Source organism: Felis catus, chromosome D1 (assembly GCF_018350175.1).
Source record: "Felis catus isolate Fca126 chromosome D1, F.catus_Fca126_mat1.0, whole genome shotgun sequence".
NCBI classification, from domain to species: domain Eukaryota; kingdom Metazoa; phylum Chordata; class Mammalia; order Carnivora; family Felidae; genus Felis; species Felis catus.
The window spans coordinates 77,745,795-77,772,718 of NC_058377.1; the positions used below are offsets into that span (position 1 = coordinate 77,745,795).

Here is a 26,924-nt window from a genome sequence, read left to right on the forward strand (position 1 = left end):
TGTAAGGTTTAGCTTCCTTTTCCTCCTCAGCACAGTACCCTACTCTAAATACAGTCTCACAAAGAATTGGAGTGTGAATGCATAAATGCATGTTGAGTGAAGTGGCTGCTTTAATTTTGGCTGTGTGTAGCACAGGAAGAGAAGGTGTGAAAGCTTCTCATACTGGGCAAGAATTTTGATAGATTTGTAAGTACTTGGATATTGATTTGGATAACAACTATAAAAAATTTTAAAAAGAAGATGAGGTTCTGAAAAGTCTGATGGATTTCATTTTTAAATAGAAAAAAAGTCAATGTGTTTTCATGATCCAATAGCAACTATAATGAAAAAGGAATAGTATGGGAACTTGCAAGTGGGAAGCTTTTAAACATGCCACATGATTATATTATTACAAACACTCTTCAGGGTGAGAGGGAGAAGTAAACTTTGAAAATGATCTATTGGTGTTTTATTTCAGGAATAGTAGCGTGAGTTCAAGTAGGTTTGTGAAGATTACTACTTAAATTTACACTTAGAATCCTGAAACACATTACTGACTACATGTATGCATAATCAGATGAAAACCCTAGTGGTAAAACCTACTGGCTTTGGAATCAGACAGCCTAGATTTGAACCAGGGTTCTTCTACTTGGAACTGATTAGTGACTTGTGCAAATGATCTCACTTATCTGAGGCTTAGTTCGTCATCTATAAAATGGGTATATTAATAATATCCATGTCATTGGGTTGTTAAGTGGCTATGGATTTTATGGCATGTGAAGTGTTAGCCTGGGGTTTAGCAAGGTGAAGAAGCATTTATTAGATTTAGGTCTAACTATAATGGATGCTTAATGAACAGTTCATAATTGATTCAGTTCTACTAGTGGGTGATTTTGTCCCCCAAGGGACATTTTGCAATTTTTGTAGACATTTTTGGTTGCTACAACTTGGGGACAAATGCTACTGCACCTAGTGCATAAAGGCCATGGGTGCTGCCAAACATGATACAATGCACAGACAGTGTCCCACAACAAAGAAGCATCCGTCCTGAAATATCAGTAGTGTGGAGGTTGAGAAATCCTGAGCTATAGAATGGGTAAAAGTCATCTCTCCTGTCATTTCTAGAGACAGCCATATTTTAAAACACTTCATGGGGCTCCTGAGTGGCTCGGTTGGTTGAGCGTCCAACTTCAGCTCAGGCCATGATCTCATGGTTTGTGGGTTCGAGCCCTGTGTCAGGCTCTGTGCTGACTGCTTGCTTAGAGCCTGGAGGCTGCTTCAGATTCTGTGTCTCCTTCTCTCTCTGTCCCTCCCCCGCTTGCGTTCTGTCTCACTCTGTCTTTCAAAAATAAATAAATGTGAAAAAAAAACCACTTCAAATGGGGAGAAAGTGATGGTTGAAAGTTATATTCATAAAAAGTAAACTTCATGCATCATACTTTCAAAAAATTATTGGAAATTTTTTGAAAATTATTGGAAAAGAAGACACACATATTAGATAAGCCTGGATATACAGCTTATGGTGGCTTTTGTTTGTTGGTTGGTTGGTTGGTTTGTTTTTTGGCACACCTTAGCATGCAAAATTATCACCTGGATTTCTTATTAAAACACAGATTTTCAAGCTTCACTCCCAGCATAGTCTGATTTGGAACCTCTGGTGTGAAAAATCTGCATTTTTAATAAGCATTTTAATAATATGCATTTTTAAATCTGCAGCTGGTTCATGGACAACAGTTTGAAGGGATTCTTTTGAAGGGCTGAATGGGGTAGATGCATAACTCCTACAAACACCTTCAAAAGTGCCGTCGCATTATGTAGCTCTGGTTCTCATTATCCTTAAAGCCTGCAGCAGGGTCAGTCTCTTTAGTATGGAGGATAATAAGCAAAGTGAGATACAGCTACAGGAGACAGCAGAGTGAGTTTGGCAGGACCTAGACAGCCTACCCACATGACCAAAACTTCAGTGTCTTTTGCCCTTCCTGCCTTCATTCTGTTACCACAGGTAAAACATTCATACTTCCAGAACAGTAGAAACATGTGCATCACACTGGCCTTTGGAAACAGGCACCATTTACCACTAGGTCCAGGAAACATGCCCTATACCTTTTCTCTTGCTTCCTATCAGCCTTAAAGGAAGCCTCCAAAATGTCCTGGGGTTTGCACACAGCCACGTTCGGATTGCATTTTTAAGAGAGGTTGAAATTCTTTCCGCTGGAAGGTAATAATCAATGACAATACATTTTAAATCAATTTTTATACCAATTTTGGACTCTTATTTTATAAAGGCAGGTCATTGGGATTTTGCATTTCTTTTCTGAAAAAATAAATCCATGTTTGGCAGAAGGTTAATGTCACTGGATGGGTGGCATTTTAATGAGGGTAATCATTTTTAGAAATAGAAAGTTCCTCTTTTGTGACAGACATTTAGGAAATAAGTCATTCTTTGACTCAAACCTAAAGATACCTATTCAGCAAACAGCAGAGAGGAAGAATGGAACAGGATATTTACCTCCTGAGAAGCCACTGAGGACAGGCAGATATTAGGTTACATGAAGTAAACAAAAGTATTTGACCTGATCTATGATTCATAGAAAAACAGCTGATCCACTTTAGCCTTTCATAAAGTCATTTCTCAAATTTCAGTAGCTGATTAATAATGACCAAGGTCCCTTTCAGAAACTCCAGGCTTTAACTCTTACACTTAAATGTGCCCCATGGAAGAATCAGAGCTTCTGTGAGGCAACAATCTTCACTGAATTCAAGGCTCAGTGGTCGACTTGAGAAAACTTGCACAGGATGCACAAATTAGCTCATTAGAGATAGTCTGTTCCCATACTTCTCTGCAAGAGAATATTTCTAAAGCTACCCAGTTAAGGGAATATCTTTCTTACTTAGTATGAACATTGTGGAAGATATTTTGAAAACAAAGTGGAATTTTTGCTTATAGATAGATGAAGGTGTGAGTACCATAGCTAAAGCAATTCTTTTCTGACGTATTGTGTGTATGCACACAGCTAGAGGTGTGCCTCAGACACTATCCCCACTCACACAAAAAAGAAAGAAAAAAATACGTATTAAGTAATAGTTACTTTCACTATAAATACATGTGCTGCTGGATCCGATCATGAGATTTCTCGGGGTATTTAAAATATAATTCCATTCATAACATTTTTATGTATATGCAGCTTTTAAGAAAGTTGAAAATAGTTGTATAATGTGAGACATAAGCCCATTTAGGCATTTATGATTTTTTTGACAACTTTTCAGTGAATATCTACTATGTGTCAGGCACTGTGCTGTATTGGAGATATAACAGTATACCTGAAAAAAAAATCCTCTTGCCCGTAAGCAGCTTACATCGTAGACTGAGATATAAACCAAAAACATGTACAATGATTTGTCAAATATTTGCAATTTGTGCTTAGATCTATGAAGAAAATAAATACAAGTAAATATAACTGGATTTCTTGAGTCTTTCTTTTATTTCTTGTGCTTTAATAATACAACATTTCAAGATGGTCAAGGTCTTTATTTGTAGTGGCTAGTCAGTCAAGTCCAGAACACATTTTATTCTTTTGGAAAAAGCAATGTACCTTAAAATTGCTTTTAATTAACTTGACCTGAGATATTTAGATCTGCTAACTCCTTTTCTTTTTCAGGGTTTTTGGAGCTGCCATACTTCTTACCTCTACTCTGAATATGCTAATCCCATCAGCAGCCAGAGTGCATTATGGGTGTGTCATCTTTGTTAGGATATTGCAGGGACTTGTTGAGGTATGGAACCGCAGGATGACATCATCTTAAGGTTGGCATGTTAATCAGAACCAGCAGGCTATCTTTGTCTTGATCTACAAATAAACATTTTATAAGGTTGTGTCTACACAGTATGCTTAAAAATTGGAAAATTGGGCAACCAGATATTTTGTGTTTAAATAATGCTAAAGTACAACTGTGACTGCTCGTCTCCTCTTCTCGAGAATTGAGTGGTATTAAAGAAATGTTTAATGACTATTTAACTTAAAAAAATAAAAAGGACAAACACTTTTGTTAATGTGCTATGATAAGAATTTTTGAGTCCGTCCTTTCCTGGTGATAACCTGAATTAATACCTTTTGGGAGTTTTATACCAAGTCCCCGTTGGACTCGAATCATGATCTGAGTTTTCACTAAAATGTTTCATTGACTATATTCTTTGGGAATTCAGAATTCTCCTGAAGTAGAGTGAGAGTAGGTAAATCAGATAAGTATTAAAGCCCTTCTCTCCAAAAAAGAAAGAAAAACTTGATAGGATCAAAATAACACAAAATGGATAATTATTTTAAAGGTCTTAAGTTCTAGATACTACTTTTAGGAAGTGTGAGCTTCAAGGATCTAAGCTTTACCTTCTTCTGTATGGATTCCTTATATTTGGGAATCACTGTATTTAATGCCTCATGAAAAGGCCTCCCACATTTCTCGAGCTGTTCAGAGTTGCAGATGAATGGAGTAATACTTGAGGGTTGGACAGGTCACTAAAACACTAAAATACTTGAGAATTTGGACAGGTCACTAAAAAGCCATGTCTTACTTGATCTGGGCTGAAAGTTTTTAAGGTGAAATTTCAGGGAATTAGCAAAGAGCTATGAGTAGCAGCTTTCTCTAATACCTTAGGCCCATTTGAAGGAGATAGCCTCAGAGAAGGGAATGAGCTTATTCTTCAGTTACCCTGCATCCTAAATGGTGATATATATATATCTTCCCCCATCACAGGGCGTCACCTACCCAGCATGTCATGGGATATGGAGCAAATGGGCTCCTCCTCTAGAGAGGAGTAGATTGGCAACCACCTCCTTTTGTGGTGAGTACCACATGCAGATGGAATTATGGTAGGTAAAAGTTTAGGAACAACTTGGATAAAAACCGAAAGTCGATAAAGCACATCTCTAAAACCATTCGGGGTGTGTGTGTGTGTGTGTGTGTGTGTGTGTACATGAGGAAAGGTTTTTGACCACCAGTTCAATTTCTTTAATTCTTATCGGTCTCCTTAAATCCTCTATTTCTTCTGCATTTTTTATTTTTCTAGGAGTTGATGATCCATTTCATCTAAGTTTTCAAATATATTCATAAATAATTTTATCATAGTCTTTTTACTTTATTTTTTTTATTATAGTCTTATTTTTATACCTCTTTTGTGTCTTAGGGAAGTAGGTCAGATACACTTGTGTAGTCCTGTATCACTGGCTGTGTATGTAGACGTATATATGTATTTGTAGGTACAGGGGTAGAAGTGTGCATGTACCTAAGTGTGCAACTATGTGTTAGTGGGAGCCAACCAATAAATGTGAGATGAAGTCAGAATTTGTATTTATTTCATTTACCTTCCTCCCATTCTCCTTTCTACTTTAGGTTCATATGCTGGAGCTGTGATTGCAATGCCTTTAGCTGGCATTCTTGTACAGTATACTGGTTGGTCGTCAGTATTCTATGTCTATGGTATGTTGCATTTCTCTACAATAAAGTTAAAAGAAATGTATGTGAACTAAAACAAAGTGATAGATCACTGAATAGACTCCTGCATTTACTCACATTTTCCCCATTAATAATCCTTTTTGCATATTTTGGGAAGATCAAGGAAAGTGTCTTATCTTTATGATTCTCCCTACCTTGGTATTTATTGTTTTTAAAAGCAATTACATTGCTGGTGGCAACGTTGACATGGTATGACATATATTGTCCTTGAATATGAAAAAAAGTTAGCTCTTGATTCATAGCCAATTAAGAGGAAAGAGCTAGGCAGCACCCACTTTTCTTTCTTTGCTACTGCTTTCTTAGTTATTCCCCTGACCCTGCCTTATCAAGGCTGAATAGGGGTAGAAAGCTGGAAAACAATAGTGGGGTTAATGCAGCAGTGCAGTTTTGTGATGAAATATTAACTGTCAGCTGCAGCAACAGACATTTTCGTCTTCATTATTCCAGAATTAAATGCGATAAAACCTTCAAATGGAAATAAAAAAGGACCCGAAACTCTAAGTCTGAAGTCCCTTTCTGTTCACTTTCTAACCAGAACCAGAAAGCTTACCCCTTCAAAGTACCCCTAATGTCTCTCTCTAGATTCTTTTTTTTTTTTTTGTAACAATCAGAAAAAGAGAAATATAAGAGAGCTGGATTCCAACTGATGTCACTGATTAATACCATCTTTGGATGTGGGCCGAGAATGTGAAATATTAATGAAGTCATGAGGTAGAACCGGACAGTATCTGGCTGCTTCCAAATTTGGCATGATCCATTTCCATTTCAGAATGTTCTCGTCAGAGCAAATTCTTATATTTGCAGAATATTATTTAATATGCTTTATATAGCAGGAGCTCTTATTCTGGTTCAAAAGCCATGGATGGGTTTTAGATTCATGAATGCCCCAAATTATCAGCCATGCATGCATTTGTACATTTTTTCCTGGGGAGATATTTTTATCAGATTTTAATCCATATCTTTCATCAGATTTTCAAGAGTCCATAATTCTAAGAAATTTAAAGCACGTGTGTATAGTTTAAAGCAAATGTAGTACAAGTTAGGATGGCCAGCCATTAAATCCTCTGATTTGTGCCTTCATTTAACCCATTACTTAATTGAAAATATGATGTGACAGTAAAGGAAGAATATTAATTTCCACAAAGCACTCATGAAAATCAATCCCATTATGTAAGTTGTATCTCATTTAATATTTATCATTGAATGGTACAAAATTTAGATATTACTCTGAAAATATCACATTATAGCACTTGCCTACTGTGTGTAACAAAAATTAGGTCTTTGAGCCAGCCACACATTCACTATTAATAATTTAAAAATTAATAAGATATGAACTGAATAGTGGCTTACATTAAAACAGATAATGCATATATAGCAATTAGCTAAATGTCTGGCACTGCAGATGCATTCAGTTAGTGGTAATGATAATTACTACTGAATTACACGAGCTTTCATTTATTGAGTGCTTTTTTGTGCCATCCACTGTGCTAGTTACTAGTTGCATTATCTCCTTTAACCCTTCTTTGCCACAGTCTTATAAAAAAAAAAAAGAGTCATCTCATTTTATAGTGGAGGTTTACAGAGATTTCATCATTGATTAGAGCATATATCTAATGAGTGACACAGCCAGGATTTGAATCTGGGAGACCATATGCCTCAACGACTACACTCTACCAAATGTTCACATACTATCTAACCCCCAGTTGTGTTCGCTGTCATGTTTGGTAATGAAAAAAAAAAGCACGGCATATCAAAATCTGTGGTATTAAGAAACAATTCTTAGAGATTGAACAAGCAGGAAAAAAGTATTAGAGAGATCAGGAGTATTTAGATTGTTACCCAAGGGATAAAGAACGGTAAGAGGCAAAAATAAATGACCATCCTCTGGGAAACCAGAATAAACCACTTGAAATTTTTTCTTTTATTAATTCTTTAGGTTTACATTGCACAATAGGGGCATGATTTAATAGTGAAAGTGCTAAAGAAAGGGATGGAGAAGAACTTGCAAACAGTTTGTTGTATTTAACTTTCATCTGCCCAAAGAGTGATCCATAGGCAGCAGTGTGGTACTGAAAATGACACGGTATATAGTCATATAAAGTGTTAAATGTTACTACGTTAATTAGAGAATTTTTTAAATGAACGATAGCCACTTAGGCTAAAATAATCTAGATTTTATTTAATAGTCTGTTTACTAGATCTGGAGGTGCTAGTAGGAGAGTGAAAGGAGTATTTTTGTGTGTGTGGAAATACACTCACATATTCATATGGAAGGCAAATCAGAAAAGAACTCAACCTCTTTGAAGACAGGAATTTTGTCTTGTGCACCAAATACCTCTCACTTAGCAGAGTGCCTGGAATAGTAAGTGCTCAGTAAATGTTTGTTGGATGTATGAACATCTTCCAAACCATGCCATTCAATAATTGTTCATTGTGAGTTTCCCGTGTATCACCGTTATTTAATAAAGAGATAAAACTACAGGACCAGCCTTCAGGAAGGTTGAAGTCTAGTGGCATAACACAAGCATAGATGGCTGAAGTCAGTTGGAGAAGCATAAACTCCAAATCACATTCTATAGAGCGTGTCTGTCATGAGATTCTTATCATTTTATTCCAGCAAATGATGGTTAACTAAGGACATTTATGATAGATTTTTGCCTTTTTTCTTTTGAACTTTTGCTTGCAGGAAGCTTTGGAATGATCTGGTACATGTTTTGGCTTTTGGTGTCTTATGAGAGTCCTGCAAAGCATCCTACCATTACAGATGAAGAACGTAGGTACATTGAAGAAAGCATTGGAGAGAGTGCAAATCTTTTAGGTGCAATGGAAGTAAGAATTTTATTATGGTGTATATTCCTGTTCTTATTCTTCATCTCACCTCCCTTTGACCAACCAAACTACTTTCTGAGTCCCAATTCAACGAAACCAATTTGGTGTCAATCATGATTGTTTTCTTTCCTCCATCCATATTTTCTGAGTTAGGAATGGTCACTACTTCCTTTACCTATAACTTCTTTTTTTCTTTATCTTTTCTCAATCATCAAATTTTCCCTTGGCTGTAGCTAGGACTATAAACCTAAATAAGCTTTTATAAACAGTTCAATATGATCCATAATTTAAACAAATTCAACAAATATTTGTTAATTTCAGATCAGCTAACACAATCATGAAAAGGACTATTATTAGTGTATTGAATTGTCTAAATGTAGGTTTTACACATATCTATTTATGCTACATGTGGTTTAAGAAATCTTAAATCATTAGAATGTCAATAATAGCTGACATGAAAATATTCTTAGCATAATACAATCTTGTTATTGATAAAATCTTACAATTTTCAGGATTATTGTTATGAAGATAAAGTATTCATATAACATGAACCCCTTTCCTTATTCTGATTTGCTTTCTTGAATGGAATCTATGGAGACAGAAATGCATTCTGTGTCAATAATGCAAATATTTTAGTCCCCGTGACATTAATATATCATAAATATTAATTGGTACATAGCCATCTGGTACTATTAAAAACTGGGGAACAAAACTCACGTATTTAGATAGGTGCAATAATTCAGCACCTGAACAGAAACTCAATTTCCTTATGCTGAGAGATAGAAGGCACCATGCATGGCTGAAGAACCAGTGTCTCTTAACATTATGCTTCTCTTTCTTTTAAAGGCTCCTCTCCTCATTCGAATTGTATTTTATTCCAGCAGATTCTCTACTTCATTTGTTAGAGAAGGCTTGTCTTTGACACCTCATCCTAGGTTCAAAGGTCTATCAGCCACTAGTGTTGAGGCCTTTAATGAGTAGGAAAAATCCCATATTGGGTATCATACAGAAGTGAAACTTCAGTACTTAAAAACAGTATTCTTATGGTAGTCCCATGAATGGGACAGACTGGCATGAGAACTTTCCCCTTCCTGTTTCCTTCTGTAAATGGCCTGATGGCTTCTAATGGTGGCTACTTAGGAAACAAGTGGTGATGTGGGGATGGCGTGGGTGTTGGCAGTGCACTCTGGTGCCCACCAGCAGTGGTCGCTGTGCACAGAAGCTAAATATAGGCTGATCCATGGTGAGTTCAGAATTTAGCCTCAATTTCTAGCCCCAAAATGATCTGATCGGCCTATATTTTCATTGTTTAATATACCTCTTTTACTTACCAGTTCTTGAGAGATTGTGTGTCTAAATCAAACATACGCTTTTAAACAGTTAAAAATTTAGTCTAAGTGAAAACCAATTTCTGGAAATGACATTAAAAAGAGCAGCTAGTAGCTTGATAAAACAGCATCGATAATCTCAAACTCCCAATTTCCTTACCTTACTGCTTTTCTGAACATAGTATTTACTTCTTACTGATGTTTTATACTTTCCTGAAGCTCCAAAAGAAAATTAAAAATGAGATTATATTCCAGTTATTGTACTTGGACTTTAGTTATTTTTAGCTTTTTATTGTGAACAAATTTAATATATAGCAAAGCAGAAAGAACAGTAACAGAAACATCCATGTCTCCACGGCATAGATGCAACAGTTGTTAACATCTTGCCTTATCTATTTCACTTTTCTTATTTCTGAATGATTTCAAAGCAAATGAGGTATTAAAACACTTGACCCACAAATACTTCATATGCATCTCTAAAAAAATAAAAATCCTCTTTCACAATTTAAGGGCTATTATTATACCTAAAACAATTAAAAATAATTCCCTGATAGAGCCTAATACCTAGATTGTATTCAAATTTCTAATACCCAGTCCCAGTATGAATACCTGGTCTATATTCATATGCCCTGTGCAGCTATTTCTTTGGAATCTGCATCCAATTAAGATCACACATTGCAGCTGATTGTATTGTCTTTTAAATCTTTTTTTTCCTTAAAAAATTAAATATAACATGTATACAGAAAAATGCATAAATCTTAAGCAAACAACTTGCTTAATTTTTGTAAACACACTTATGAAGCAAACAGCCAGGTCAGTAAGTACACTGTTATCAAAATGGTATAAGCCCTCCTGCGACCCCTAACAATTTTTAAGGTATAAAATTAGATATATCTTACATTTGATGAAATATTTTACAACCTGAAGAAAAAAGTTCTTAGCAGAGATGTTCCAGGTCTGAATAATAGAAACACTTTCCCAGCAGGAAAAAGTTATTTACTTTTAATAATATTCTGAAGTTATTTCTCATACAAACATAATAATACAATGCTGACATCCCTGTATTTGACAATTTTTATTACCTGTGAAATAAGCATATTTATCTGGCATTGTTTTCCCAGAGCATATTGAATTTTAAGAAATTCATCTATGATGTTGTCACTGGATATGTTTATTCAAAGCCACAGCACTCATCTGTTATTAGGCTGTGTTTTTGTTTTTGTTTGTTTTTCTTTTTTGTCTGATATATATTTGTGATCACAAAATATAATTTCTTACTATATTACTTTTAAAGTGATCTTGAAAGGTTTAGTTAGAGTCACAATCAAGGCTAACAATTCTAAGGTTCTATATCCAGGAATAATTACCAAATCTGTGCAAAAAATGGTTGTCTCTTCTTTTACTAATTTGGTCGGTTCAAGGATTCCAACCTCGCATTAAACAGAGTTATTTTAGGCTATTGTTTCTTCACCAAACTCTATTTTGACATTCAAAATAAGGTCATTGAGAAAGTGCTTGAGAATAGGAGAGACATTTTCAGGTCTGAAAATATTAGTCTTGAGGGGGAGAAGATAATTGCTTTATGTTTGGGCATATAGAGGATCTTTAGAAATATTAGGTATAATTTTTTAATGGTTATCATAAGCAAAACCAATCATGTTTAGGTTGTTAATATTGAAATGTTTTCAATATCACAAATAACTAATTATCATGTGCCCATGGTGTGATGGGTGGCCACTTTAATCCAACTGTATAACATACGAGTTTTACAGAACCTTGCACTTTAGCATCACAGAATTTATATTGAAATCCATTGTCTTTCAAGAGAATTTATAGATCTGTAGTCGTATTATTGACTTTAGATAGGGTCTAGAATATTGCACTCTTAATTTTTCTTATTTTTCTTCTAACTATATTGGATTTTCAATGTTTTAGATAAGATATTTTGGATACTAACAAGGTCACTGATATGGCAATGATCTTTAGCTAAGTCATGATCTGTTGTTGCAAAAAAAACCATCTTAGCAACTAGGATCTGTGCTTTTGGAATTGTTTTCTATAAACATAGGATCTTACATATTCCTAAAATGTGAACTATCTAATCAGAAGAGGCTGATATCTTTTTTTTTATTCCAATGATTATTCATGCAGCAAAGATTAATTAGACTTGCAATGAACTGTCCATTACCTCCTACTCATGCCCCAACATATACATCCTGAAAATGCGAAGCACTTATTATTCCCATTTAAGTTAGAACATATTTTAAATGGTCAGAATGGCTCTCTGTTTGGGATTTCAGAAATTCAAGACTCCATGGAGGAAATTTTTTACATCTATGCCTGTCTATGCAATAATTGTTGCAAACTTCTGCAGAAGCTGGACTTTTTACTTATTGCTTATTAGTCAGCCGGCATATTTTGAAGAAGTCTTTGGATTTGAAATCAGCAAGGTATGTAAAAATTATCCTGTTTAACTAGTGCATTATTTTTGTGTTCAGCTGAATATTAAGTTTCTTTGCCAACATTCTATCTTCTAAATTTTATAAGTTACTCATTTATGTGTCATCTATTTAACAAATAACTTCTGGGAAACAGACTGAGTAAGGTGTTTGAATGTCTGCTTCATTCAGCTGTCTGCTAAAAACTGCTCTTTGTTGATGGAAATACAGGCAAAATCAGCCTGGTCTCTGCCCTCATGGAGCTTATATCTCATTTGGGGTGGGCAGCTCTGGAGCCTTTCCCCTATAAAGAAACATAATTTTCTTTAAGTCTCAAATCAGAGATAGTGTTACAGTGAACAAAAAATGGAATTGTATTTATACAATTACCAATCTCTTCTTCAATGCTTTCAAAAATCTGTCTGGCTCTCTTTTCCATGTAAAAGTTTATTTTGATTTGGTCCTGATTGATAGACAAATGGATAATGAAGATGTCGTACATAACACACACACATACGCGCACATGTGCACACACAGTGGAATATTATGTGGCCACAAAAAGGATGAGATTGTGCCATTTGTGACAACATAGATGGACCTAGGGGGTATTATATGAGATGAAATAAGTCAGACTTTGAGAAAGACAAATACCTTATGATTTCACTCATATGTGTAATCTGAAAAAACCTAAATGAAGAAACAAACAAAAAGCAGAATCAGATGTGTAAATATAGAGAACAAATTGGGGGTTACCAGAGGGGTGGGAAATAAGGGATGGGCAAAATGAGTGAAGGGGAGCAGGAGATATAGGCTTCCAGTTATGGAATAAATAAGTCATTGGATTAAATGACGCAACATAAGGAACACAGTCAATGATATTGTAATGCCATTGTGTGGTGACAGATGGTAGCCACACTTGTGGTGACTGTAGCAAAATATATAGACTTGTGGAAGCACTTTGTCATACACCTGAAATTAATGTAACATTGTGTGTTAACTACACTCAAGTAAAAGAAAAAAATTTAAAAAAATTCCTATAAACTTAAAAAAATCTGTCTGGCTAAAAGATTTGAGATAGCAAAAAAAAAAAAAGCTGAAAACAATCTTATGTGCCATTTATTCAATTTATTCATTTAACAAGCTTTTGTTGAACATGAGATGTGTAGGATTCAGAAATAAAAACATGGTTCCTGTCCTCAAGAGTTCACAGCTTGGTGGTATAGACGAAAGCAATTAGTTACCAGTTACAGCACAGTATGCTAAATGCTACAGACATTCGTTCGTAGCTGTGAAAATGTAATCATTTTGAGATATTCCATAAAGATAAAATGAAAATGAAAATACAACTTCATATTTATAGAAGGATTTGAAATTTACAAGGTCCTTTCATATTCATAAACAACCTTGTTTGGTTGACCAGCTGGATAACTATCATCATTTCTATTGATGAGGAAACAAACTAGGGAAGGTATTTAAATTGCCTACGGCCAAGCTGATAATATATGCCAGGATCGAGTTGAAGCCCTGATCCTTTAATTTATGTTTCATTTCCCTTTACTATGCTATTCAAATTCAGGTAGACCCTATGTTCATTTAAGCACTTAGCAAAGTATCTGTTGAATACCATCTCTGCCAAGCCCTTTGCCGAGTACTGAATACACTTGTCTGTGCTGGCAATGGACTTGCCATTTCTCTTCATGTCATTACATACGTCCAGCTGGGCTCGCTATTCATATTATGTCTCTACTTGAAAGACTATCAGAGGCCTGGAATTGAAGAAAACCTGAGTTTAGGAGAAGCTATTCTAAGAGCTCTTTTGTAATCCCTGTTTCTAAGGAAACTGTTTCCTCCATTCCTGAGAAGAATGGCTGCTTTAGATAGGCCTCTTCTCTCTAGAGCCGATCAAACATTGCAGGGTAGCCTTTGGAAGCTCTGAGAGGTGTTATACTTCTCAACAAAGGCTGCTGGAGGTGTGAGTCCATTTTCATAATCTAGGACAAATATGACACTGAGACGCTATTAATAAAGTCAGGTCTCATGGGGAAAAATTGAAGGAGCCAACTGATGTTAATGAAACTGTGTGGTCATTCTGGCCCTGTAGCTCCACTTAATTGAAAATGCTTGAGTAAAAGCAATGATATTTTGCAAAACCTAAATACAATAACCAGATGAGTTGATTTGATTCACTTACTATATTTTTAACTAAAATTGTAGGTAAATTCTACACACACAGATTGGCTTGGAAATTTTCATTATACTGGCTTAAAATAAGTCACAGACTTCCTTGAAAAATGTGTAAAGGAGGTAGTAAAATAAATAGAACATGGGTTTTGGATCCAGGCTGGCATGGCTCTGAATCCAAGCTGTACAATAAACAATTGATACATAACCTAGTGCTGATGTTTGAATGCTTGCCAGCCCCAATTTTCTCTTGTACAAATAATTCCATAATATCCTCTTTCAGAACTCAGCAAAATGTAAGCAAACTAAAATATTTAAATGGAGAGGGCTCAGTTGGTTATGCTCTGGCTTTTGATTTCGGCTCAGGTTGTAATCTCATGGTTGGGGAGATCAAACTCCATGTCAGACTCTGTGCTCACAGCATGGAGCCTGATTGGTATTCTTTCTCTCTTTCTCTCTCGATCTCTCTCTCTCTTAAAATAAATAAATAAATAAATAAATAAATAAATAAACAAACATTAAAATATATTTAAAAGGAGGATAGTTTTCTCCAACCTTAGTTACATTGAGTATCTTTCAGACTCAATGACAAGTATAATAGCTTAATCTTCAGGTAGACTGACTCAGGTAAAGCAGAAACATACACACACACACACACACACACACACACATATATGCATATATGTATGTTGAAAATGGTATATCAAGGGAAGACAGTGCTTGGATTAACCAGTCCTTTGAGAGGTCAGGTTACAAGAGATAAAAAGTGACAGGAGACATTGATTCCTTTTGAGTTTCACACTTAGGGGCAGAGAAGAAGTGTTGAGTGGCTGCTCTTTGTTGTGTGGTAACCTGCCAATTTCTGCAAGGACTGTGACACAGGTCGGGAGAGAGGAAATCCAGACTGTGAAGCACAAAGAGCAGAAGCACAAAGAGGAGGGTGCACAAAGTCTAATGACCTGGAGTTTCTATGAAGAACCAATCAGTTATAGTCTATACATACTGATAAACTATATCTATATATAGATATAGCTACCTAAAATCTATCTATCTATCTATCTATCTATCTATCTATCTATCTATCTAAGTATATATATCTAATTATATTTAGATGTAAAAACATTTAGCCTTAAAATAATGAGCAAAGTACTGTGTGTTTATCATAAATAATGATACTCCCAAAAAGTCTTGATCATTCTGATAACATGTGATCGCAAATGATTAATTATGATAAGTCACCAAAAGCTGAGAAGATAGTTGAATAAGTTACTCAAAGTTCTGCAACTTGGCCCTGATGAGGTCGCATACAGAATATGTAAACATTGTCTAAGGAACTGGGAGATTCAGTACCTTCAAATATTAAGTCAGCGTGCTAAAATATTCTCAACTTCTGTCTCATTAACCTTGAGATTGTTAGCTTCTTGTACTTCCCACAGTGTCTTCCTGAAAGAATAAGTAATAATCATAGCTTTATTCTTTGTTTATCCAAAGGAATAAAATGTTTATTGAGTAGATAGTAAATAGCAAAGGGTGTTCAATTTGAGAACTTTTCAGATGTCTCAAACACTGGTCAAGATGCAGGCCAGTTGTGTGGACTTCAGAAATGCAGGTCACTCTTAGGCTTTGTCTGCCTCTGAATATCAGATACACAACATACAATTCTACACAAATCCAGCATGGTGTATTTCAGAATGTTTTCTTGTCTGATGGTTTCTGTCTACACAGTGGTTGCTTTAAATAGATCTACTGTAGTTAAGAATAAAGAACACTGCTTTTTTCAAGGTGCTGTTCTGAAAAGCAATGTTTGCTTTAATGTCAATTTAGCTTATACTTTTACTTCGTTCACATTTGTGGAGCCTCTACTAAATGCCAGTTTTTTTTAAATATGAAATTTATTGTCAAATTGGTTTCCATACAACACCCAGTGCTCATCCCAACAGGTGCCCTCCTCAATGCCCATCACCCACTTTCGCCTCCCTCCCACCCCCCATCAACCCTCAGTTTATTCTCAGTTTTTAAGAGTCTCTTGTGGTTTGCCTCCTTCCCTCTCTGTAACTTTTTTCCCCCTTCCCCTCCCCCCTGGTCTTCTCTTACATTTCTCAGGATCTACATAAGAGTGAAAACATATGGTACCTTTCTCTGTATGACTTCTTTCACTTAGCATAACATTGTCCTGTTCCACCCACATTGCTACAAAAGGCCATATTTCATTCTTTCTCATTGCCAAGTAGTATTCCATTGTATATATAAACCACAACTTCTTTATCCATTCATCAGTTGATGGACATTTAGGCTATTTCCATAATTTGGCTATTGTTGAAAGTGCTGCTATAAACATTGGGGTACCAAGTGCCCGTATGCATCAGCACTCTTGCATCCCTTGGGTAAATTCCTAGCAGTGCTATTGCTGGGTTATAGGGTAGATCTATTTTTAATTTTTTGAGGAACCTCCGTACTGTTTTCCAGAGTGTCTGCACCAGTTTGCATTCCCAACAGTGCAAGAGGGTTCCCGTTTCTCCACATCCTCTCCAGCATCTATAGGCTCCTGATTTGTTCATTTTAGCCACTCTGACTGGCATGAGGTGATATCTCAGTGTGGTTTTTATTTGTGTTTCCCTGATGAGGAGTGACATGGAGCATCTTTTCATGTGCCTGTTGGCCATCCTGAATGCCAGGTTTTGAACTGAACTAAAAGTATTCACACATGTTAACTGGTTTTATTTGATTTTTCTTTCTCAGATGGTTAATAGTACTAACCATAAATTGTTAAAAGCCCAGTTTTTTGACTCAGGTGAAAATGGCTCAATATTTGGTTCTGGAAATCACTTAGCCCTTTTAAATTACATTCTCTTCATCAATGCGAGAGAATATAATAAACTTTCATCTGGATAAAAGAGATAGAATTAAATAACTCATATATTTAAGCTATTTAGGAGTTATTCACTATCTCAATTAATTATCGTAACAGCCTGACTCTGTGGTTGTGGTACTATACTTATGCCATTGTAAAATACAGCAATCTTTGTCTCAAACTTTCAATGATCTAACATGGAAGACGTTTTTATACACAAATAATAGGCTTTTTCCCAGTACTTATAATTTGCCAAGAACTGTACTTCAAATTATACTTAGGGAAAACACTTCCTTATATGTTTATATTCAAAATTTACTAAGTCCATGTATACAATTAAAATGCATTTTCTTCATACTTCCTGCCTTCATGATGCCTAGAGAAGAGTACCTTGCACATAATTACTGGCCAAAAAATGTGTGTTGAATTGATGCTTCTAGGTTAGATACGAGCTATTTCGTATGAAATTAATACAGAAACTATATACCACTGCAGGACAATGTGACCAAAAGATTGACATTTGACATAGAAAATACCTAAAATTAAAGAACTTATTTTCATTTTCCGGGCTAAATTTAGCTTAGAAACTAACTATGAAACTCATAAGAGATACACATTTAAATTGCACTTAAGGTTTTTAGCCTTATTAAGAATTTAAAAAAATTTTTTAAATGTAGCCTTTTCCAGCCTTATCCAATATGTTTCTTGTGTCTCTGAGTCTGTCTCTGTCTCTTTCTCTCTCTCACTCACTAATGATGAAGTTTTCCAAACACATTTAAGAATATAATGTGGTGCCTGGGTGGCTCAGTCGGTTAAGCATCTGACTTCAGCTCAGGTCACGATCTCACAGTCCGTGAGTTCGAGCCCCCCGTCGGGCTCTGGGCTGATGGCTCAGAGCCTGGAGCCTGCTTCCAATTCTGTGTCTCTGTCTCTCTCTGCCCCTCCCCCATTCATGCTCTGTCTCTGTCTCAAAAATAAATAAAACGTTAAAAAAAATTTTAAAAAAGAATATAATATGGGCACATAAATGTGAATCAGTCTGTGATAAGATTCAAGATAATTTATTCATAAACTCAAATTTTACTGATTCATCACACAGAAAAAAAGCATTCTCTTCCAAAAGTCAAAAAGTAAATTTACTTAGCTTTTCTCATTTATTCTGTGGAAGTTATTGCTTATTCTAGGACTAAGTGGTCATTTGGAGACAGTATTTTATTTCCTTTCTTTTTCCATAAAGAGTATGATGGATTCAGAAAACCAAGACCATTAAGTTGCCCATATTACTTATGGTCACATATATGTCTCTTCTTTTTTTTCCCCTTCAGGTTGGCATGCTATCTGCTGTGCCACACTTGGTAATGACAATTATTGTACCCATTGGAGGGCAGATTGCAGATTTTCTAAGAAGCAAGCAAATTCTTTCAACAACTACAGTAAGAAAGATCATGAATTGTGGTGGTAAGTACATAAATGATGTTAAGGACATGATTTTGGCTCACAAACTGCTGATCTACAGGAGTGAGTAAATTTTTCTGTGCGTATCAAATATGCAGCACAATTTGTGTCTTCGTTGTTCATTTATAATCATTTCTCTATCTTCAAATTTTCATAATTTCTAGTTTGAAGTAACCACATAACCAACTTTCCCTGCCCACCACTGAAACTGAAGATTGTCTTCAATGTTTTCATTAAATTGAAAGGCTTCAGTAATCCCTGTGCATATACTGTTCTTATTATTTTTAAAATAGACTTCCTGAAATGTTTTGCTATGTCAGATAGGCATGAACGTTTTTAGCAGTTTTAGCTCATTGGAAAAACTTACACAAATTTGTGAAGTGTTTCTATGTGTTTGTTTCTGAAGGTTTTGGCATGGAAGCAACACTGCTTCTGGTTGTTGGCTATTCTCATACTAGAGGTGTAGCTATCTCATTCTTGGTACTTGCAGTGGGATTCAGTGGATTTGCTATTTCTGGTAAGATATGTTTTTAAATTTATAAATGTAACACCCTGATTTTTGCTGTTAACACACACACACACACACACACACTTTCCTTTCCTCTTTAATATTCTGACTGTTCAAAAGTTACTCATAATATTTCCACTAGAAAATAAAAAGAATAAACATTTAGAAATAATTATTTGGATTTGTTACTACTAATTTCTCTCCTGCTTACCCTCCTCCTCCTCCTCCTTCTTCCTCTCCTTCTTCTTGTCCTTCTTCTCCTTCTCCTTCTCCTCCTTCTTCTCCTTCAGAGAAAATCTCTCTGTAGTGTGAGCATCACATTTTAAGTATTGTGTAAGAAATCATACCTCATACTCCCATTATATCCCTGAGCTAGATTATCAAAAAATACTTATTGAGCACAGGCTGTATACCTAGTATCTTCTAAAGAGGGTGATGAGTGTGGTAGAGAATATTCTACAGTCACCCACTTCTAAGAGGTTTAGGATTCTCTGAGTTTAAGCTTGTGTGTATGTTTCAGGTTTCAATGTTAACCACTTGGATATTGCTCCGAGATATGCAAGTATCTTAATGGGCATTTCAAATGGTGTTGGCACATTGTCAGGAATGGTTTGCCCTATCATTGTTGGTGCAATGACAAAGAATAAGGTAAGATGGAAGTGTTAGTTTTAGAAGATTCTCTCTCATGGTAAAAAAAAGTTCCTGTGTTCTGTTTGACATTCTCTTTGTGGTCCTGTCACCAGACCTCTGAGTAAGGGAGATAAATGAGGCTCAGAAGAAAATCTCTCTCGAGGAACTCTGAGGAAGGTTTCTTTCCCAACCAATAAACAATATTGTTTCCAACACCTTTTAATATTTCTTATATTTCTGGTCTGGCGAAACAACAAAAAAACTTTTTTCTCTTAGCTTATTAGAACATGAAAATAGAAGTCTTCTGAGCTTTATTTGGAAATGTCAATTCAGAATCCACAGGTATCAATGGAAGAATATTATTATCAGGTATTTGTCCTTATATGTAGAGCTTCAAAATTATGGTTCACCAAAAAGAAATAAACAAAAGAATTAGGAGGAAAAAAATATAAGTACATGAATGGAAATTAAAAGAGAGATTATGGGTATTTTAAAAATTAGCAGACCACACATATATTTGGAGTTTTATTTCAGATCCTGAGATTTACAAAAAATGTTAATTAATGAAAAGTCATAGGATTATGGAAAATTTCTATCACAGTATTTGCTTTATATACTCAGAAGAGGGGTTTCCCCTAAAGATAACATTGTATGAAAAGCTTGATGGTGGTGCATTCAAAGAAGATGTTATGCTTTTGTAAACACAGGGAGTTTGTTCTCACAATGCCAATTTTTGTCACTACAGTCACGTGAAGAGTGGCAGTATGTTTTCCTGATTGCTGCCCTGGTCCACTATGGCGGAGTTATATTTTACGCAATATTTGCCTCAGGAGAGAAGCAACCCTGGGCAGACCCTGAAGAAACAAGTGAAGAAAAATGTGGATTTATCCATGAAGATGAGCTTGATGAAGAGACAGGGGACATTACTCAAAATTATATAAATTATGGTACCACCAAGTCTTATGGTGCCACAACACAGGCCAATGGAGGTTGGCCAAATGGTTGGGAAAAGAAAGAGGAATTCGTACAAGAAGAAGTACAAGACTCATACACCTATAAGGACCGAGATGATTATTCATAACAAAGCTAATTGCTGGATTTATTTTTAGTGTTTGTGATTACATTAATTGTGATTGCACAAAAATTTAAAAAAAAAAGTGATGTAAACACATAAACATATCAACCAGGCAACTCTTGCTATAAAAACGAATAAAAAAAAAAAACAAACAAAGAAAAAAACTCATGAAGTTTCCATCAAGTGCAATCTGTAGAAGTTGTGAAATGCCATCAGTCCCATTCAGGTCATCCATTTTTGCGTTTGTGATTTAATGGTTGACTGGTCAAAATTGTAGAAGCAAGTAGTTACTCTTTGGATTCATGTGAGCTAAAACTCATCACCATTTAATAAAGCACAACTAAAACAGTTGGCACATCCCATCCTACAAAGGTTAGGAAGCCAAAGCTACTTGATCATGCAAAATGCACTTATATATTTGTTACACTGTATTGCAAGGTATCATGCAGAAGTCCTGTTAAGAAAACTAAAGATGTCATGTTGGCTGCATCAGGTGTTGGCAACATTTATTGAATATAAATTATAGAGTTGATATATCTCTCAATTAGAGAAGAATATTGTGGGCTAGCAACTAGCAAGGTGTACTAAATAATTATTGTTATTACATAATGTGGAATATTTTGTTGGTTCTGAAAAGAAATATCTTGCAGTGTTTTATATGAAATGCTTGTGCGCATATACTTATATCTGTGAAAGAGAACTTGTAAAGTGGGGGTATGCTTCATGTTCTTCCATTCATTTACCTAACAGTATAAAACACTTCACACTTCAACAAAATCTGACGTTTCATGTAGCATATCACATAACTTTTTTGCAAAAAAATATAAAAAGTAAATAGACTTTAATGTATTTTTTATTACAACTTTGTACTGGTTGTAACTTGCATTAGAAAAAAAAAGATACACATGCCATAAAGAATCTAATAAAAAATTTACTACGGAGATATATCCCTTAAAATGCAATATTAACAACAAAAGAAATAGAAAATTGTTTAGATATTCTTCTTCCTTAATAATGAAATACTATATTAACCTTGTGCCACAGAGCTATATATAATATGAAAAGATAAACTTAATAGAGATACTGTAAGTAGACAATTTTATTATTTAAAGTCCCATTTAAAAGATCTTTGTCTTAAATATATAGGACAATAAATTATATTAAAAATTATATCTATATATATATCTGTATATCTTATACATATCCATACACAAAAACATAATAAACAATCTTCACAAAAAAACCAAAAATAGCATACACCTCATGTTGGGTTAGGGGACTGCAATTTCTACTTTCATAGAGTCATAGAATTTTAGATGGGGGCAGAGGCATTTTGCTTGTCATTTCTTAATATAACTCAACAGGAATTGCAACATTTGTGTTCCAAGCAATAAGTGCAATGCATACAATTTCCTGTCTGTATATTATCTTCATTTTGCTTGTGGTAGCTGTCTGGGTGGTTGGAATGATTTTTTTTCTTTCAAAAAGTTGACATCAGACCTCTTTATAATGTTCTAAATGATAATAACACATTTCCCAATTCAATGCAAAATATGATTGGTGTATTTAATTGTCTATTCTGGATATTTGATCTGTTCATTGGTTCATTGTACTGTGCTAGTGACTGGAAACCCCTGCTACTGCAAATAGAAAACATAACATTTGTTTTAAAGATGCAAACCATCCCTGAACCTTGAGAAAATAAAAACATCCTTTGCTTTGTGTCTCAAAGTGATGTAATGTGATCATGGCTTTTGTTGTGTTGAATGAAAAGATGTGGACTATCATTTTGTTGCTGCAAAAAAAAAAAGTTAATAAAATGCTCTATTTATCCTTTTGTAAAAATACAATACATTAATTTGGGTTTATTTTATTTAGTTTGTAACATTAATGCAAATTTAACTTTTGTGTGCTCCAATGAAGCCAAATCTAGGCTCAAGAATAATAATCTTTTTAGCTACTTGAGATTTAATGGAAAAACATGGCATTCTTTAGATTGTATGGGATGTGGTTCCCTAGACAGAGTTTTACATCAAGGAATAGGTCTCTGAGTCAAACTCTATCTTTCAGTGGTGGACTTCTCATAACATTTGTGCTAAGCTTAAACCTTTTTAGGAAAAAATTCAAAAGTTGTCACGTCAAGGATACTATACAATTTGGATTGCATTTGTTGGTTGTGCTGGACACTGTCCTAACCATTCTACATAAAGTATCTCACAAAACTCCACAATGACCCACAGTAGTTACTCTTTTTATTCCCAGATTACAAAGGAAGAAACTGAAGCTAGTAAAGGTTAAATAAGTTTCCCAAGGTAAAACAGAGTAACAGCATCATAAGGTATAATGTGTCAGCCAAACCAGCAAGCGGTGAGAGAGATTTATCAAGGTAGCGGCCAGTGGAATGTCTGTGTTACTGGAAAAGCGATCATTTTGCTCTGATTCCCAATGTTACTGATATGTGGAAGGGGAAGACCATAATTATATAGCACTGGGATCTTAGAGTCATAGAACTTTACTACTCAACAGGACTTCTGGGATGATTTAGTTAACACTCCTTGTTTAATGATGACATTGAGGGTCAATACATGAAACTGACTGGATCAAGGGACACAGAGCATGTTGTGGATGTGGAAAGAAGTAGCACAGTAAGCTGTGCTTTGTTTTTATTTTTATCTTCTTTTTTAGCCAGGACTTAATTTAAGAAATTAATTGGAGAATATTTATCAGTTCAACCACTACCCCATATCCACGACTTACATAATAAGCTCAGTGTGTGTGTGTGTGTGGGGGGGGGGGGAAGTGAAGGAATGTATTGTCTCTTCCTGAAATTCTCTGCACAAAGAAACAACAGCCAGACACCCAGACACCCAGACTAATTTTTATGGAGCCTGACATGCCATCTTTGCATATCTTTGGCAGGAATGAAAGTGTCTTGGACCTAACAGTCTATAATTTCCCCAACTCTCCAATACAAAAGTTTACAGTTCTGTAAGAGAAGCGTTCTATTGTCTCCAGATATTACCACGGGCCACCCTCATGTGCTTTTACCTCTTATCTTCCCTTTCTCTTCATTCTCCCCTTTTCCTCCTCATCCCAATGGCTATCCCCATGTGGAGTGTTATATGTTTCAGGTATGGTGTAATTTGCAAAATGCTTTCTTATGTGTTACCCCATTTCATCCACACATCTATCTGCCTTGTAAAATTGAAAGGCCACATATCAGTGTTAGTATTTGTATTTTCCAAGTAGGGGAACCAGGTGTAAGACAGCATAATTAACTTCCTAAAGATTCCCTAGGCAGTATTAGAACGAGATAAAGACTATTTGGCCACAGCAAAAGAGTGATTTATTTTTATCTTTAAATCACTTTATTACTCTTCTGATTATAAATGTAGTATAAGGGAGGGGAGCTTCATTAGGTAAAGGACAGTATTGAAAACAATGAAAGTGAAGATAACTGATAATCTCACTATCCAGAGATAAGCACTGTTAACATTTCTGGAATCTTTATAAGAAAAATGGACAAAAAGGTTTTGCAATTTTCGAATTTGAAGTCATATTTGATCTATCGTTGCAAACCAATTTTTCCACTGAACAACATTGCATGCATAGTCTCCTATTTGAACAACAGAGTTCTAGAGTCTAATATTCTGTTACATAACATGAGCCGTATTTAGTCTACGTAACCAGTATCTTATTTATGAAAATTTTAATTTTACATCTTTTTTTCCCTTTATCTTTCTGCTTGTGTGGATGATTTGGGGAAATGCAAAGTCACATATACACACTTATAACCTCTATAACCGTGATGGATATTTAAATTACTATCTGTAGCTTATTATTCCCGTGTTTGTTTACAGACAGTGCTCCTGACAATTATTTTCTGTGGCTCATTTACTAATTTACGTATTCATTTAACAAAGGTTTATTAGCACCTACACTGTGCAAGTCACTGTCCATAGCGTGGTGAGAAATCAGCCCCTGCTCTCATGGATCCTTAAGTCCAATCTCCTCACTGAAGTGTCTGCAGCACGCCCGGATGCCCAGACAGGCCACACAGAGGTGAGAGGAAAGGCTTTTGCACACCAGGACTTTGCTGAGAAAATATTTTTCTTAATTCCCCAAGTTCCCAAAGGTGGGCTGCCTTCAAGGTGCTCCCCATGACAATTTTTTAAACATTTTAAAAAATGTTTATTTATTTTTGAGAGAGAGAGAGAGAGAGAGAAGAGAGAGAGAGAATGAGAGCAGGGGAGGGGCAGCGCAAGGGGGAGACACAGAATCTGCAGCAGGCTCCAGGCTCTAAACTGTCTGCACAGAGTCTGACACGGGGCTCGAACCCGTGAACCCTGAGATCATGACCTGAGCCAAAGTTGGACGCTTAACCAACTGAGCCACCAACCCTGGTACCATGTCAATTTTTTTAAGTTTCAGGTGAGGAAGCTATTCTCAGCCTTAGAGGTCTCCACACTGCATGGGGTCCAGGCTGTGCAGGAAGATCCACATCAACCATCTCCAGGGTCTGAGTCTCCGCAGGAGAAGAGACGGATGGGCTGAACTTCTTACGTTCATTTTCCTGTTCTCCTTCACATTTCTTTCTGTTTCTTTTCCTCCCCTGGGTTTCTAATGACCTGTACATTTTCTCTTTCCATTTGTTCCCCCTGCATCCACATACTGCCTTGTCAGTCCTAATGATAAATAACGACGATTGAGATTTCATTCTTACTGTGGTGATATAACGAGCAGGGTTGTTTTTTTATCCTTTGCTCTCCGTCCTCATGTAAGACCTCAAACCTGAATTTTCATTCAGCTGCTGTCAGAAACACTTCATTTGTGAAGGTGGCTCTGTGCAATACAGTCCCTTAAAATGCTCAAGCTTCTCCAAGCTTCTCCCATGAATATAGCCAGGCAGCTAAAAGCTGCATAATCTGGACTTATTACCCTGTCCCTTGTCCAAAGTCAGCCACTTTTGTTGAATGAAACCCTCAGATTTCACCAAGAGCAAACAAAATGAAGAAACCTCTCCAGTTTTGTTAAATCACATTGGAGGACACGTTTTATTACTTTGCTCAATATGCATTAGATGAAGATCCTTGCATTTCCAAGAGTTTGAAGAATGCTTTTCCTATGCATTAGTGCACTGTGGGCAATTAGAAATGAAAAGACATGGAGCTCCACCATGTCTCCTTTTCTTTGTCTCCTTCTCCAGAAGCTGAGAGACATGCTGTTTGACTCAGTGCTGTTTTTATCTTCATTCCTCATTTTCATTTAGTTTCTGTTTTTCATTGTTTGTTTAGGTGTTATTACCTTTGATTACATTTTAAAGGAGGATGTGAGTAAGGGATATGATGATGATAATGATGGTATTAATACTAGGAATCATTTATATGGGGCTTATAAAATTCCAGACACTATCTTGGGGTTTCATATATACATACATAACTCATTTAATCTTCCAAATAACCCTTTGTGGTAGATATTGTTGTCAACTCTGTTTTGTAAATGAGAGGATGTAGGCACAGAGAAGTGAAGTAACTTATCCAAGGTCATACAACTAATGGAGTAAAGTTAACAACATGAGAGCAAGCCATCTGGCTTTAGATCCTGTACTCATGATCACTACAGTTGATTGCTTCTAAATAGCTGTATGATTTGGGGAAGTGACTTAATTTCTCTGAGGCTCAGTTGTTGTTGCTTTTTCACCAATAATATGACACTCTAATCCCTAACTTGTAACTGGGATTGTGATGACATAAAATACCATATAAAGCGTGTAGCACAGCATCTTGCGCTCTAGTTTTTAACAAGGGTCATTTTGTTTGCACCTTTCCCCATTGTGCTAAGGAAATGCAAGGTGTTAATTCTTCAAGTATGACCTCAGTTTGGAAACTATCTTCAGATATTTTTATCTTTACCAAAACGAAATGGCTCAGGGTGATTACCTAAATTATTTTTCTATTTCTAGCTTATAGATTTTATGTGACAGAAAACAAGTGCAGATAATAGGCACTGTAGGATGCTATTTATGTAAATTATAATATACAGTTATCAGATGATATACTGTGTAGTAAGAGGATAAAGACGTGGACAGGAAGGAAGCACATAAAAGTATTCATCGTGGTTACACCTGGAAAGGAAGGAGGAG

General features: G+C 35.6%; 1 protein-coding gene across 1 annotated transcript in view; it reads left to right on the forward strand.

Annotated features, from left to right (window-relative positions):
- The window catches only part of SLC17A6 (solute carrier family 17 member 6), a 41,635-nt gene extending 19,118 nt beyond the window's left edge, over positions 1–22,517 (forward strand). Inside the window, exons 4-12 of the mRNA XM_011286746.4 lie at positions 3,639–3,753; positions 4,729–4,816; positions 5,365–5,451; positions 8,174–8,316; positions 11,945–12,094; positions 18,440–18,572; positions 18,976–19,086; positions 19,598–19,725; positions 20,453–22,517. Of these exons, the coding sequence (XP_011285048.1) occupies positions 3,639–3,753; positions 4,729–4,816; positions 5,365–5,451; positions 8,174–8,316; positions 11,945–12,094; positions 18,440–18,572; positions 18,976–19,086; positions 19,598–19,725; positions 20,453–20,788 (1,291 nt within the window). The 3' untranslated portion in view covers positions 20,789–22,517. The remainder of the gene's footprint in view (positions 1–3,638; positions 3,754–4,728; positions 4,817–5,364; positions 5,452–8,173; positions 8,317–11,944; positions 12,095–18,439; positions 18,573–18,975; positions 19,087–19,597; positions 19,726–20,452) is intronic.
- Positions 22,518–26,924: the final 4,407 nt, after the last annotated feature.